Here is a 16,821-nt window from a genome sequence, read left to right on the forward strand (position 1 = left end):
CGAGAAACGGAGAAAGAAAGGGATCTGGGCTGCAGTTTGGTTTAGATCTTAGTAGAGAAGCAGGAGCGCGATTCAGCCTCGGATTGATCCTCTCATCGTGTCATTTCAGCTCGCAAGGATATTTTGTTGGGATTGTAAAAAACAAACAAAAAAATATAAAAATAAAATAGTAGAAAAGAAGTGCACTGACATTTCAAGAAGACGACAAGGATCCTGCTTTCTAGTGTATTTTCTTGGGATTTAATCGCCTCGAAGTACTTCATGATCTACGTGCCGGTGTAAAAAGTACATTTGAGCTTGTTAAAAGTCCGAAACTGTTTCAAGCTGCGAGTTGCCGTCTTGGGTTGAAGGCTACTGGCTTTGGATTATGTTTCTATCCAAATAGACTATATAATGGTATGTTATTATGTATTCTGCTTTTTTTATTCGTTCGTAACAAACATATAAACAGGCACTTCCGCAGCGAACCTGGATAATAAGTCACATTCTCAGCCGCTTGGTTATTTACAGTAGGATACTCGGCTAAATGAATGCATTTTGATCGGAATGCTGCAGTGCATTTCTTGCGCGATTTTGTTGTAAATGCAACAAAATAGCCTTCACTCTGATGTTGCGGTTTTACCATCAATGCTTGTCACTTGGCTGTGCATGCATTGCACGGCATTTCACAGACATTAATGTTTTGCAACGACCGGAGAAGTATCTGTAATATTCGGATATCCGTACAAGACTAAAACCCTCATATCGATTGTCAAGTTGTCGTATGTTCAGGACGAAACGCTCAGGTCTTGTGCGGCGACTCTGGAGAAGCCGTTTGATCCCAGATACAGAAGGGGAAGATGGAAATGGCAAAACTTGTGAGGGCGGTGGGGACGATCTGTTCGGAAACAACCCAGAGAAGATTCCCAAAAGGGAGCTCAGACCGATGACCCCTAGCGGGTCTCTTGTAGGGGACATAGGGGGTGTGTGCACCCGCAGCCCCGTGGAGAGCAGCGGCTTGGGGGTCACGTCGGACCAAAATGGGGGTGCGGTGTGCGTCCAGGAGCAGGGGAGCCCTCGCTCCATACAGGACAGAGAATGCAGGACGGTAACGTGCTGCTTATTCAAAGACCGGGACCACTGCGAGCTCAGGGGTCCAGAGACGGGTCGGGGTACCAGGGATCCAGGCTCGTGTCACTTCGTGTTGAGGAACTCTGGACCACGGGATAGCGGCTCATCCGAGACGCAGGAGGCGATGTCAAGCACGTTGTTGGAGCAAGAACTAAAATCAGCTACACACTCACTTTTAAAAAGACTAAAGGAAAGGGCGCTGGATACATTACTAGAGGCAGTGGAGTCCAGAGGAGGGATGCCAAGCGACTGTGTTATGATTTCCCGGACAGAGCTGAGGTTGGGCAGCAATGTGGCGTCCCCACAGCTGCTTGTGTGTAAACTGTACCGCTGGTCCGACCTTCAGCACCCTGCCCAGCTCAAACCGCTCTGTGAGTGTAAGAGCTTTGAGGCCCTGGACAGTCCAACAGTATGCTGCAACCCCTATCACTACAGCCGGCTCTGTGGGCCAGGTAAGAGCATCTGCCAAAACTGTCTGTATGTAGCACCTTACAGGCTTAGCTAGATGCTGCTTTTGGGGTGCGAAGTCACCAGGTACCCCATTCACAGATAACCATAAGGTTTCTGGGTCTATACCGTTTGTTTTTCCAGCATAGGTTTTCTCTTGACTTTGTATTCAACCACAGTCATGTAGAATACAATTTTTACTTCTGAACATGCCTGTGTTCTATAATCATACAAGTAAATCCTGCATATCTTAACAATTAGGCCTATTTTGTCCATTTGCCAAAGGATTATATAGAGAAGTGAAACGTTCATTTTTGATACATACACATGGCAGAAATTCACTTTTCAAGATTGTGAACCTGTCAAGGGCCTTTTAATATGCTCAAAAAAAATCTTTCCCTAGCACCAAGTTGTATTTGTCTGGTATTGTTTGGCTTACTTTATACTTTAAGATAGAGAAAGGCTGGCCATTTGATTAAATAGTTAATGATTACTATCCGTATGGCAAGGCAAACAATGATAAAATCCTTTAGATCTAAAGTAGATTTGACAAAACAAATGTGAGACAGTCTACTCTTATTGCCAGTTTGATGTTATTCTGATGGTATATTTAAAAAAATACCAACATGCACACAAAACATTGAATCATTTTAAAACATGTTACTTTTAAACATTTCAGTTCCCTTGTAAGTAGTTTTTTGAACAGTTTGGTGCTACAACAGAACATCGCTCACACTAGCCTGTGGAATCTAGGCCTTTTCGATGGAGAATGTCTGTTTGGACTGAGGTTGTCCTTACTACTCTTTTAAGTCTGAATGAATTCCCTAATGCCATAAAGTACATTACATATTTAGTGTGTCTGAATATTTCAGTACCTTCTGTGTGATTGTAAAGCCGTTTTTGCTTCCTACCTCGTTCCTTGCAGGGTTATTGCCAGGTAGTCCGATCAAGTGTATGGCAGTCCATGGTTGTATGGACTCCCTCAGAGGTTTGGGCCTGGTGCCATAGGTCAGTTTAGTTGTTGTGGTAGAAGATTAAGCTTTATTTTCACAATCAATGAGATATCTATGTCAGAACCTCCCCGACCTATATTAAACATTCAATTTTGGCAGGGGCAAACCTGTGATTTGGCAAACCTAAAACACTGGGCCACTCAACCCCACTGACTCCCGAGAGGGAGAGAGGCACATACCCCATATTGGGACTAAGGCTCGTAGTAGACATAGCTCACATGCGCTCATGCGTGGCCCCATAGAGCTGGTATGTCTTTCATGCTATTCAAGAAAGAGGGGCTTTGAATCAAGACCTTAATCACTGTTTTTTCATTGTTTGCAAGTGGGGAAATATGGAATTGTATGAGACAAACATTCAACACATTAAAGACACCTTAATTGAAAAACAATGTAATCCATTGCAAAAACACAACTAAAAAAAAAGGCCTAAAACATCTAGTAAGCATTTGTCAACTGCAGTTCCATCTACTTGAGTCTGATTTTAGAAGTATTTGAAAATAAACTACATGTCTCGGTTTTATGTGAGATTTTAAAGAATAAAACTACTAATGTTTGGCAGATGACTTGGACTAAAGTGACTTAAAACTTTTCCCTTTTATTTTGCCAGGCATTATACTTTTAGAATGAGATCAGTTTCAAGTTGCGCTTTAAAAGCCCTTTTGTCCTAAGGAGGTCCCCTTGCGCTATTTAGGTGAAGGAGTGGTGATAATATACAGTTTGCATACTACTGGCGCCAGACTGACTAGCTGTGTATCTGAGTGACTGAGTTCAGATCCCAGCAATTACTGCCGCCACTCTTAAAGGACCCGCTGCTATTATGCTTTTCTCCTTCCCCTTTTTCCCTGTTGGCGAGGTCACAGTGTGTGCACAAAGTTTTCTTTCCTTTCTGCTTTTCCTTCTTGTGCAAGTAATTCTCTTTTGTTTCTCGTCTTTCTATTGGAAAAATCAATCTCTCTTAATCTGAAACAATGACGTTAAAAAGCAAACATCTAGTCTGTTTTATTCAACTACTAACTGACAGTTATGGTTAGTCTCTGTGGTTGTTGGAACCACTGCTTCAGTTAAATAATATGTGCTTAAATAACAGAAACAAACAGTGTTCTGTTGGCTTTTGAATGAGCTTTTGAACAAAATGATTTGATTCTGCAGATGCAAAGCTGTGAGGTGTTGAGATGTAGTCTGGTGTCTACTTTCAAGTGGAAGTGAACATTTCAATAGTGTAGTTCTTTGTTCAAGCCTTTATGATGGCTTGATGATTTTTGTGTTGGTATGTTTCTTTTTGCTTTTATTAAAGACTCAAGATGGGACTCCCTACAAAATATGATTGAATATGAAAGAAACATTGAATAGATTGGGATCTAGATGTGCAAAGAAGCGTGTATACGTGTTACAATGTGTTTACAGTTATTAAACTTACCAGCTTTGTCAGCCGCTTTACACCAGAGGCTTTAAACTTGTTAACACACAATTATTGTCTCTCAGTATATGAGTCAATGTTTCCAAACACTGCTTAACACATCTCAGTTAGCTTGAATTGCACAAATATGACTTTCCTATGTTTAGAGAATGAACAGTAGTTTTACCTTTCTTTCTTTCTTAATAGCATGGATTCCCATTATTAGGTAATTGACATGACTGTTTTGTGTTACAGAGTCCCCCCCACCTCCTTATTCAAGGCTTTCCCCTAATGAAGAACACAAGCCACTGGGTAAGTGACACAGATGAGCTCCGTGGTACCTGAAGCTTTCTAGTGCATTCTTATTGTTTTATTTGAATTTAGTTATTAATATTGATCAACATTGTTATGACTCGTAACTAGGTATTTGTAAAAGTGTGATTACATGATGTATTATCTTTTTCATTCATAATTGCAGATATTATCTGTCTGCAAATTTCAAATGGCACGGCCAGTGTTTTGTTTAGGCTCCAATTTAACAGGAAGATAAAGGAATTATTGATTTGGGACATTTTTCTGGCTCCAATTAGGCACAATAACTTGCTAACTGCATAAAAGAGACCTAGGTCAGCGTGTGGTTTGATGTCAGCTTCCTAGCGAGAGCCAGTGTATGTAGTATGATGTGGGTAGTATGTACTGTGGGCTGCTGGGATTTTGGATCCTGGCTGCTAGCTGGGGCTGCAAGTCTGAGTACAGCTGAGGTTTCTGGCAGCATTTGGGGGGGATGTCATCAGGTACAGCCTGTTAGTGAAATAATCCACTATGCTATTTGATCCAAAAAATAAACATGCTCTTGTTGAAATGAAGAGATACACAGAAGAAGCCATTGAGTCTCATGTGCGGATGATTAGTGAGCATTCAGACTAGCTGCAGATTAATAATTTCAGTTTTATTCCCTACAGATCTGTCAGACTCCACATTGTCTTACACTGAAACTGAGGCCGCCAGCTCACCAAATATCACACCAGGTGAATTCTCAGGTGGGTGTGTTTCTCCAGCTGTCATCACTTTACAAATGAGGAGTTTATTTCCGAGATGGCTTATACTGATTTTAGAAATGAATGGTCCAGAACATTGTCATTCAAGAGGAGTCAAACAAGCCAATGTGTTTTTCTTATGTGATTTACATTTATTAAGTGTAGGGGACATTTATTTTTTGGGTCGGCACAGTAGACATACTGTCATTGGGTGGTCAAATGCTCTCTTCAGTAAAAATGTGGATTGACATACAGTACACACAAGTGAGTAAGGTTCTAATCCTTTATTTATTTTTTATGACACATTTCACATACTAAATATCCACTTTAATTATTTTTGGAATTGATTTAGGAAACGTTGATTAGGGCTCGTATAGAGTCATTACCTAGCTTTAATAAAGAGTAATTGTATTTCTACAGAAACATAACTTAAAAATACCTTCCACTTAATGTGAAAATATTATAAATAGCAATTTGTTTGAGTAAAACAGATTCTTGATGATGAAATCATCCATTTGGAAAAGATCATTATTACATGGATTAGGGGCTTTTCTTTTTCCCTGAAGTATGATTAAAGTTGATAGTTGAAGTAATGAAGCACATAAGACAGATTTTAATTTGGCTTATCTGTCGTCCGTGCTATTGTGTTTGCATGTCTCATACATGAGAAAAGTACAATCTATGAATCACCATATTATAATGGAAATAAATCACAGAGCTTTCATGACTCTGATTCAGTGTTGCATTGTCCTGGCTTTTAAATGGTTAAAATAGACTAGCTTGAAAAAAATGAAAAAGGAGGTGTAATTCTGTCAGAGTGTACTTTAACAACAGTTCAGTGCCCTACCCTACAGAGCTTTAGAGTGTATCTGGATGAATATACAAACTTATGAAGGTAATTTCATTTTGATGTTGCACTTTAATTTTTCTTATTAAGGGCCATTACGAACAGTCACGGCTTTAAAGATAAAGGTTTCATTGTGAGCGGTGCAGAGGTTCAGTGGGGCGTGTGCATTGGCCACAGAGCCGGCCTCCCCTCCTCTGTTTTTCTTTCAGAAATATTTGAGTGGGATCAAACTGTAATAAGATCCAAGCTCGCTCAGAAACACACACAAGCACACAAAGTTGTGCACATGCATGTGCACAGACACTCACGCATACAACTCTATCAAGCCTGGCTGTAAGTGGGCTGCAGGGAGGGGTGGGTTCAGGGAAATGGAGTTGCTCCTGTGAATGGGGCCACACCAAAGGAAGTGAGTAGAAACAGTCCTGTCCTCTAATTTGAAAAGAAATACTCCTTTCTCATGGCATAGTGTAAGCTTGCCTTCCCCCTCATACTAAGGCCACTGCCAGCATGCACAGTATCATGTGGACAGAAAGTCAGAGCCCTCATTTGGGGCTAGAAGGGAACAGCTTTTCCTGTTAAAGGGTCTGCCATAGCTCAGAGGCCTGGACACTGAGCAGCTGACATGGTTACCTGGTAGTGAAGTATTCAGTCAGCAAGGGCCCCTCCACCCCAGTACACATGCTGTCACCACCTCAGCATGGCCCGGCGACACTCCCTGAGTCAACAAATGAGGAGCTTGTCAGTGCGCGCACCACAATTCTTTAGAGACTGTGGTGTGGAGGGAGGATCTCGACATGCTTGGCTTTGGTTTCTTCCAACTGTGTTGCTGCTTGGACATCCCAGGCCAGATCTCTCAGCGTTGGCTGTGACACACTCGACAACTTGGACTTGGGAAGGAGAATGATCAGTGCTCCACAGGGTGGTAGTTTTCCATGCTGTGAGCTAATTTGTGTTGCCAGTTTGTCTCAGATCTCTCAGTTGCATTTGGCGTTATGATGGTTCTTTGGTTTTAGATTTAAAAAAGGGTGTCTTATGTTGAGTGAAACAAACCATTAAAATCTTATTATTGAAGCAGATCTTCCACCAAGTATTGGCCACACATATTCCATCATAAGACCAAGCGCCTTCTTGTTAAGCCTACTTAGAGACTCTTTGTTTTTTATTTAAGGGGCTACCGGAGGAGTTTTGGAGTCTTTAGTCAAAAAAGACTTGACCCTTGCTTTGCCAATAATACATTTTTCTAGGACCCTCCAAAATGATTGAGAAAAAAGGAATGACCCTCTCCAACAATGTAATGGTTAGCCTGGCTCCGCCCTACTACATACTTCCGCTCAATTTTCATTTCACTCCAGTACTCTGCTTGGGTTCGCAGTTTTCTCGACCAAAGTTTTTGGCGGTCCAATCAGCGAGCAGAGGGAGTGGCTGAGAACAATGATTTTGAAGTCATGTGCTAGTTTTTTTCTGTATTGGCAGCGGAGAAAGATGCGAAGCCATTCAGTCTGTTGTGGCAATGCTGCAGAATATCCAGAAGTTAAAGCCCAAGCCAGAACAATCTTTGCTGAGTTTTGTTGGTGGCTATAATGTTGTGGCCCTCCTCCTCACAGTGTTTGGGAAACGTTTGATTTTCCAGCTCGCTCCGTCAGTGGTGAAGGAGTTGGCTGGCTAACGCTATGAGGCTATCGCTAGCAATGCTAATGCTAAACATAAGCCTTGTCGGCCTCCCCTCTTGTTGCACATGCGCATGACATACTGTATGTCACGACCAAATGTTAGCAATTGTGGCAGATCCAATAGTTTTAAACTTCAACAGAGTACCCGCCTTCAAGGAAGTTGACGCTTGTCAATGGAGAGAGACCAGACCCTCTGTACAAATCAAAGGGGTAACCCTCTCCTCTCTAAGAGTAGCTCCCATGGCGCCATTTTAATGCGACAAAGACATCACCTGCAGTTAGCATTGCAATTAATTTTGGCGCCACTTAGACAGTGAATAACTTAACATCTGAAGCGTTTCAAGACTCTGTTAGTCAATTGTTTATTTCTAAAGAAACACGACAATGTATAAAAAGCTCCATTACCTTGTAGCTCACGTTATGGCTCCATAGCAGAAGTCGCATAGTTGACAAATCACCGTATTGTCAGGAGAAGCATTCAGACAGTTTGGACTTCCATTAGCTGTTCATGTTTAATTACTAATGTTAACTAGAATGTTATTAGCAATAATTAGACTGTGCCTATCTCCTTACATATAGCTACGCTATGGAAACCAAATGCACACTTCCTGCATCATTGCATTACTTCAAATACTAAATTACTCCTCTAGTATTCACATGAAATAAAAAACAAATCATTGAGACTATTCAGCTAAGCACAGTGGGTAATAAATTCAACACGTGAACTGGTTGATATGGACTCGTCACTAGTCTTTCTCAGTCATTGTATATTTTAGCTGCCGAAGCTGAACATTATCCAAAACTCCATTTCTCAGACAAGCGTCAATTTGGGAGCTTGCATGTTACCACTCCTTCCTTCTCAAATGACTTGAAAAGGCTGTCGTTTGCACAAATAATAACCGGAACCGAAAGGATATTTGAGTCTGGTATGGCTGCAGCCTGGAGACCTCCCTTCTCATGCCCTGTCGGCTGCGTGCTGTCCGCAAGCTTTAACCTTTCATGATAAAAAGCTTGCATCTGGTCCGTTAAGTTTTTATATGTTGGTGTTTTTGATGATTTTGAACTTAACAGGACAACACGATGGAACTAGCAAAGCACTTTTGTGTAAATGTGAGCAGGCGGGATTTATTCAGTTTGGAAAATCACACGGTGTCTACAAAGCTACAGCTTAACAGGGAGGGAGCCATCTGCTAGTGATGGGGGGCCAAGACTGAGAGAGCTACATAGAGCTACATGGAAAATATGCACCAAACAAGCCACTTGGAAATTTTGTTGTTTTCATTAATACAAAAAGTTGGGTGACTCTCCCCCCTGGACTAAAAAAAGTTGGATTACTCTCCCCCCTAAACTAAAAAAAAGTTGGATGACCCTATCCTCAACTAAGAATAAAAAGACATGACCCTCCCGAATTTTCCTCTGGTGGTCCATTCCATAAATACCGAAAGGTCTCTTAGTTCTGCTTTAATACACAGGCATGTACTGCATATTGTCATGTTATCCTGTGTTAACATGTTGCTGACCTGGAGATGACTTTCTCTGTGAATCGCCCTGCAGTTCAGATAGAGAGTATGTAACCTGAGTTCTATGGTATCCAGATTCCACCCCTTTTGCAGGAACAAGTAAACCTCTTTAAAAGCAAGTCTAGGGGGCACTTGGTGGATGGGTGGAGTCAAATAATCAACTACAGTTATTTTGGTGGCCCAGGGCCACCAAAATAACCACTGAGCATTCTTCTGCATCACACAATGGCAGAGAAAAAAGAGCTAAAACTACTCTAACTATAACTATGACTAGTTAGTTTGGTAGATAAGCTCGATCTTCCCAAACCAACCAAAGTTCTAAATATATACAGTGGAATTTGTAGTAGTTGCAGTGGTTCTCCTTCTGCTTCAGATTATGTAGTTCCATGTTAACATGAGATATGACTTTAAAAAAATACACTCTTTGTTGTTAAGTTAATGTTACAGTAACATGCAAGTGGAGATACTGTACATGTTTATCATCCTTCTAGCTCATTCTGGCAGTGGTTTAAAATGCTAAAAGGTTCTTACTCATGCATTCTTAAAAAGCTTCCCTATGTGCACATTATTGTATTGCTTTAAATGTTAAACTCATACATTTTGTTCCCTTGCATAGAAATTTTAGACCATTCACAGTGTTTTATAAATGTGGCTGTGTGGGAAAGAGACAGCCCCACCAGGCACTCTGTGATATCAGTTTACGTCATGAACGGGCCAAGCTTGCATACACAGTATACCTTAGTACTGTGTGTGTGAGGGAATGTGCCTTTGCTGGTGTTACCCTCCTAGTCTGCCTGCACACCTGTTTCCTCACTGCCTGGGCCTCATCGTGTGGACATCAGAGTAAAGCCCTTTGAAGCAGGTCTCATTGCTTCCTGTATGACTGTCTGCGGGGGTGTTTTCCCCCTACACATTGACTTTATTATGTCAGTCACATTGTCTCTGACATCGGGGGCTCTTTATGTTTGTCATTTCTTTGTTATAATGCTGCTCTCAATCTGAGGAGGCATGCCAAGATGTCTCTGTGTTGGTCCTTAAGAATTTCAGTTGTTGAAGATCTTTTTACGAGCAATGAGTGACACACGGGGGTGTGTAGTGATTACCATATTAACAATCTTTATGTACAATAAATGACACAGGCCTTCCCTTTGCAACATGTTTAGGTTTGTGAATGCATGGCACCAGACTGCCTACAATTTTCAGTCATTAGAGGTTGTGTCCTCAACGCAGGGGAATAACACTGAGTGTACACGCTCATGTTGTTGTGAGTTGAGATCACCTATGTGAATGGAGGGTTTCCTTCAGATTTCAGGGTCAGGTGGGACCAGAAGACATGCAGAATGACCTGAGTCATTGTCCATTTTTTATGCTCTCTTTTTTTTCAACTTCCTGAGAGTGCAGGAAAGTTTGACTGGATGAGCGGAAAGAATGAAAGTTGTTAGACTTGGGTTACACAGAGTGCTGTAGCGCTTGCTGAAGGCAAGAAGGCATCAGCAGGTATTAACGGTTACCACACAGTAATCATACAGTGCGCTCCTGCGTCTTCCCGCATGTCTCTGGAGGAAAGGCCAGCGCTGTCTCTCTAGATGTCTCGTCTACAGACAGACAGTGTCAGGTCCACTTTGGTATTGACTGATTCTTCCAGGCAGAACAAGGCAGTTAGTAGAGATAGATGGGAAGGGCCTCATGTGAGTCACGTAATAGATTGCTTAGGGAAATTACAATGTACAAAGCGTAGGTGCTGGGGAAAAGCATCTGGAAAGTTTTTGTTTACACAATTTTAAGTCTATGTTTCTTCCTCAGGGTCCTCATACAAGTCCTGATTCATACTGACATACATTCACACGCAAGAGCACAGCAAATTAAATTGTGCAGTCAATACTAATCACAGCCCGCCCATCCGTCTGTGTCAGGAAGAGGCAAAGCACTAAGCATCAAACCGTTCCCTCTGTCTGTGTCAGAGACAGTGGAAATGCATGGAATAATTAGACAGTCTAATCAAGGCATGTGATGCTTCTCTTGATTAAAGTAGATTAGACTGGACCCTTATTCTGTGATGAACCAATTAAATAGCATATCTATTGTACACATCTAAAATAGTTTGGGAGAGATTGCACTTCTGATTTCCCCTGAACTGTTTCGTCATGTTTTTCTGCATTAGATCTTGAATTTTTTGCAGTTGCCTTGGTGTTCAATGAATGGCTTTGTTTTCAGCTTAACTATGTTGGGTGACACAATATAGGTTGCACATTTACAACACACCCAAATCTACAGCCAAATTAATGTATTATATTCGATTGAATGCTAATAATTGTGGTCCTGCTCTTCTATCTTTTGAGAATTGCTTTCAAATGTAGTGCGTTGAGTATACATACAGCATTTCTTTCCCACTGGAAGACACCTAGCTGTCTTTTTGCAGCTGTACTCTGACTGCACTGCTCAGACAGAAGTATGGTCTGATGGAATGACAACTGCATCAGCATGTAAGCGATGTCCCCCTCCCACCTCGAGGCATGATCCTCCTGCTCCGTCCCACAGACCCCAGAGTGATGCAGCACGGGCTCATCTCCCCCTGCAGCCTGGCACATGGCCTCAGGTTTCCACCGCAGCCCTGAGCCTTCCCAGCGCCTGGCCGCCCACACTCCCTCAGGAGCCCCAATGCTCCAGGATACGGGATGTGGAAATAATGTGACTCGAGTGCTTCCACCCTGCCTCCCGAAATCAGGTTTTGCGGATTGTTTATTTGAGGGGAAGGAGGCCTCAGACAAACATCCTGTTTTAAAAAGCTGCCTGGGTTTTGTAGCAGTGCAGGGCGGTGAATTGCCCCTTTGACAGTGGGGGGAGACTGAGGAATGTTGAAGAGAAGGCCAGCATCTCGGGGGAAATGAGGGAGCTCTCCTCAACCATTTGTCATGTCCAGTTTTCTGAGTCCATGTTAAGTGGGGTGCGAATGGTTGAAGCTATACATCCTGAAGGGTTTTGTGCTCTATTCTCTCTATAGTGGTGTAGGGCCTGTACCCACAGTCCTCGTCTCAAGTATCCGTTCCTGTCCTGGGAGGCTGGCTTCCGTTTCCCCTTACGTAACACACATACACAGAAAATGAGCCATTGATAAGAGCAGTAAGGCCATTTTTCATTTTCCCTTTCTCAGCATTGTTAGACTGTGGTGTGTCAGAAATCCATTTTCAACTTGTATTCTCAGGGGTTATGACATTGAGGAGCCTCACTAGAGTTCTCCGCTGTCTACATGATCTATTGGCTCACTGATATATGTTTGTTGCTGTGTCTGGAAGGGGTATTGCGTGTTTGTGTGGTTGCAGCGTAGTTTGTTTCCCATCTGTCAGATTACAACATATTCTGGCCAAGACATTAGGATCTTTTACTTTTTGTCACCAGGTTTTTTTAGTTTTGTAAAGACTTAAAGATGTAAGCCAAGTCAAGATTATCAGACTTTCCTGTAATCCTTTCCATAGGTTCACAGTCTCCTTAGTGTGGGCCTACTGTGTCAAGCAGTGGAAATTTGAGTTGGAAGTAAGAACTTTTTTATCATCTTAAATTGCCACATAGATGAAGAGGGGGGAGTGTAGTTGTCGTTGTGTTGAGATTTCTCTCTTCACTAAATTTGATCTAAGAGTTGATTTTCTGTCAGAACTGGCAACACCGGTCTTAGACATGGTGAGGTAATGTGACCTCTACATGCAGAGCGAAAGCCATGCTAATCTAAAGCAGTCCTTGGAGAGGCCTGAAACCCCTTACATGTCAACAGAAACTAGCCTGCTGAGCTTAATATTTATCTGTCTCCGCTTGGCAAGCCAGAGTGGTGCCAGTACTGCTGGATGTTTGATGAACTTCTGAAGGGCTCACAGATAAAGATAAATCTATAGCCTCATACATGACTATGAGTCTAAGCTCATAGTGCTGCGCTTGTCATTTGAATTCACAGACTGTACTGTGCTCGTGATAAGGTGGACTATGTTTCATTTTAGTCCTTACCACACAGTTAGAAATTACCCTCTGTAGAAATAACAGAAGATGTGCTCAGGCTATAACTCCTGCACCATATTCTACCTTAGCAAACAAAGAGAGTGAGCTAATCTTGTCGTGTGCTCAGAGAAGGCTGCTGTTACCATCGTCTTTTCCTTCGCACCGCAGCGCAGCACCAACCTCCACCAATAGCTCCATTCATTCAGCTCGGGGCAAAGGGTTACAGCAACAAATAAAGAGTGTGCAATGCCATTAAAAATGTATGGAATGCCCAACTGTTAGTTTAGTGTTTAAGTGTGCCTCCTCTCAAGGCTCAGAGGGCGAATAATACTCCATTTGAACTGCCCACTGGAAATGTGCTAGCCTTGCAAGCAGCAAGGAAGGAGTTGCCAGTTGTGGATGTTGTTTTTATTTTCTGATCATTTTACTCACAATTATAAATCCAGACACTGGCCTTGGTCAGCTATGATTAAAGCCTGTTGTCTGATTGCTGGCAAAAATAGATTTAAGATTATTTTTCCTTCCTCCCCGGAGGAGCATTGACAGTTGTGCCTGGACCTATGGCTGTCTGTATTTTTAAAACTCAGAATAGCCAGTGCATTCTTTGAGTCTCTAGAATGCTGTGTGTGGATTAACGGTAGGGGCCCATGTCATTTCGACATCTCTACACAAACTTTTTACAGCCAGAGGGAAAGGATAGGAGCCTATTGTTGATGTGTTGAGCAGTACACTCCCACTGTATCAATGCCTGGTTAATTTTCTCTCTGTTGTACATGTGTAAACTGAGAGAAAGATACTTGAATCTTTTTTCTCTCTCTTTCCTTATCTTGAACTTGATCTACTGGAGCTATATCTTCATTCCACTCCCTTGTCCTAACATGGGGCCAAGTAGGATAGACATCATTCAGAGCCTTTGATCTTGTTCCCGAAAGATGAAGCCTTTTAAATCTGAGCAGAAAGCCTTTTTTTGGGTGATAGTACAGCATAACACCCCTGATAAGATAGTGTTTACATGGCTTAGCCTTTCTGACTATGCTATCTGTTTCCTAGGCATGTACAAGTATTTATGTTCTCAGGTTCTGCACAAAGCGCAATAAATTTGGATAAAGTTTTTGCAAGAAGTAGTTATTACAGAGTAAGACATAAGTCATAAAACACGTTTTTGTGAAAATTCCCAGTGATAATATTCCCCAGGGAAAATTGTATTTACTTTTGTAATGTGTGTTTTACTTATCTTTTATTTGTGTGCATTTCTGAAGTCTTGGCTGTGTGGCTCAGGACGTGCAGTCAGGCTGTCGCATTTCAGGGTACGGTTTAGATTAGAGGTCTGGCTGTAGCTTCCCCCTCTTCCCCTCTCTGTGACTGCCAGCACATAATTTACTTAATGAAATCCTGCCATTCCTTTTAGCTTCAAGATTTTTTGCAGATGTTGACAGGGAAGGAGTTTGTGAATTATTGGAAATGTTCACTCCTGCATTTTTAATGAATGCCTTGCTTGTTGTGAACTGGCTGACTTGTCAGAGATGGGGGAAACAGTTGTCTTTATTTGGGGAGCTGGTGTCTGGATGCCCGCGGTGGAGCAGTGTGGGTTACAGCACAGCAAGTGTTGTGATTGAAACAGAAACTCTAGTGCCACATTATCCTGACAGAAAACATTCTCCTCACAGACTCTGATCCACTGGGCCGATCAATAGGAAACCATTGTTTGAACGGCCACTCTGTCCATCATAGCTGGTTCACCTCCCAGCCCAGTAGAAACCAAATACCTACCGTTCACCTTAAATTAGTCAGATTAATACAACTTGTAATAATAGAGTTCCTTGTTATTGTTCATTTGAAGCTAAGCTTTTAACATAGCATTAAGTATATAGGCCAGCATAGAGGCCAGCTAAAGTCTTGCTATTCGACTCTGAAGAAAAGGGTTAAAATGCTCATATTATGCTTTTTGGCCTTTTCCCTTTCCTTTATTGTGTTATACTGTATATCTTTTTGTGCAAGTTAGAGGTTTGCAAGGTTAAAAAGCCCAAAGTCCACCCCAAAGAGACTTACTTTCTCCAACAGAAAACACTGTTCACAAACTGCTCCAAACTGCTCTAATGTAGTCCAGCCTTCACTTTAGGGGGAACGTGCATCACTTTGTAACACCAGTTAAAATGCTCGCCTGGCTGCTAGCTTGGCATGCCCTTGTACTCTGCAACTGACTAGCTAGTAGTCCTTAACTAGCCACTGCGCATGTACGACTCCCAAAAAAGGTGGAATAGAAGTGAGATGACACAGGGTGAAAAGAGGAGCGGCAGCAATGTGCAGTACAACAACAAATATGCTGTTTTTTGGAAAATGAAATCACATAAACCTATTCCGGTACAACCTCTGAATACAATTATGAACTGGAAAATGAGCATAATATGAGCACTTTGATCAAGTAAATTGTGTTTGTGAAAGTATCAGACCATGCAGCCAACACTTTCTTTCTCATGTGACGTGTGATTTGGGGAGAATTTTTCAACGGAGACTCTTAAAGGAGAAGGAAAGCAACCTTCTGTCTGCACCCCCACCCCCTACAGTCCTGACCAGAGTAGGAAGTTAGGAGGCACAGCGAGGGGAGGAGGGGGGAGTTCAGGAATGTGCATGGTCTCCTCTACTCAAATGCTCCAGCCTTTTTGGTTAGATCCTCCCTCACACACTTGCAAACAAACACAATGACACACACTCGCAAACAAACACAATGACACACACACACACACACACAGATAGGTTGTGTGAGGAGGTGAAAGGGCACAGCCACCCAGCAGGATGTTCGCTGAGTGTTTTGCTTGCTGTGCTCTCTTACACTTTGCTGGCCTTTAACGCTGCCAGTAGATATGACATTTACAAACATTCCCCACAATTTTCACAGAGCTTTTACATGCCCCGAATGACTCTCACAGTCCTCAATGGCATCACCACCATCACTTGTGCTCAGTATCTCCAACACATTGCAGACCTTTGGAGGAAACTTTGAGGAAATGAGCAGCACGTTCTCTTCCCCTAGAAAGAAAAAGAGGTCTTCTCCCTCAAACCAGTGGTCTCTTACTCAAGCGCCCAGACGGTTCCTCCATATTTGCCTCCTTAGTTTCCTCTGCTTTTCACACCCTCTGTTGTTTATTGATTTAATTTATGGATTTTGTTAGTTATCTGCTATCAAGGGTACAGTGCTTTTCCTTCCTCATGGGGTCATTTCAAGACAGAAACAGAGGGAAAGTGGAGAGGAAATGGATGACAATGTAAAGCATTCCCATTGTGACTAGCCAGGCTTGGTGACTGGATTCAGTTTCTACAGCTCCCACAGTGTTTTCTCCTAGCATATATCTTTCTCTCGCTCTCTCTCGCTCTCTCTCTGTATATCCTTCTGTCTCTATCTCTTGGTCTCTCTATCTCTCTCGCTCTTCAGAGAAAGGCCAGACCTCAGGGAGAAAAATCCATAGACGTAGAAGAGCAGCTCCAGTTAGCGTGTCTGTCTGATAAAGCCGACTTTGATGGCAGTGATAGCCCTGACGCCAGCCTAAATGTGGCCTGCCCAGGGGTTATAGTTGGCCTGCAGGAACTATTGTCTACAGAATTAAAGCCTTACCATACTCTGAACAGAGGGGAGGCTTGCGCTTAAGTTCCATTTTGTTTTTTTTAGTTATAAGAAAGTTTAATCCAACAAATTATAGTAGGGGGTTGCACATGAATGCACAAAGAAACAAATTTGTTCAAATTTTCACACACACAACCACAATGTTCACACACACACACACAGGCACACACTTTATGCC

At 42.3% G+C, this 16,821-nt stretch overlaps 1 protein-coding gene across 2 annotated transcripts in view; it reads left to right on the forward strand.

The window, feature by feature from the left end:
• Nucleotides 1-19: 19 nt before the first annotated feature.
• Nucleotides 20-16,821, forward strand: part of smad6b (SMAD family member 6b) — a 21,835-nt gene continuing 5,033 nt past the window's right edge. The window contains exons 1-3 of one of the 2 annotated variants that reach the window (XM_034879459.1): nucleotides 20-1,562; nucleotides 4,222-4,278; nucleotides 4,929-4,994. In XM_034879459.1, coding sequence (XP_034735350.1) covers nucleotides 764-1,562; nucleotides 4,222-4,278; nucleotides 4,929-4,994 — 922 coding nt within the window. In that variant the 5' untranslated portion in view covers nucleotides 20-763. Of the gene's footprint in view, nucleotides 1,563-4,221; nucleotides 4,279-4,928; nucleotides 5,007-16,821 lie in introns of both variants that reach the window. The other variant, XM_034879458.1, reaches the window with a different exon arrangement.

This window comes from Etheostoma cragini, chromosome 8 (assembly GCF_013103735.1).
Source record: "Etheostoma cragini isolate CJK2018 chromosome 8, CSU_Ecrag_1.0, whole genome shotgun sequence".
In the NCBI taxonomy this organism is placed as follows: domain Eukaryota; kingdom Metazoa; phylum Chordata; class Actinopteri; order Perciformes; family Percidae; genus Etheostoma; species Etheostoma cragini.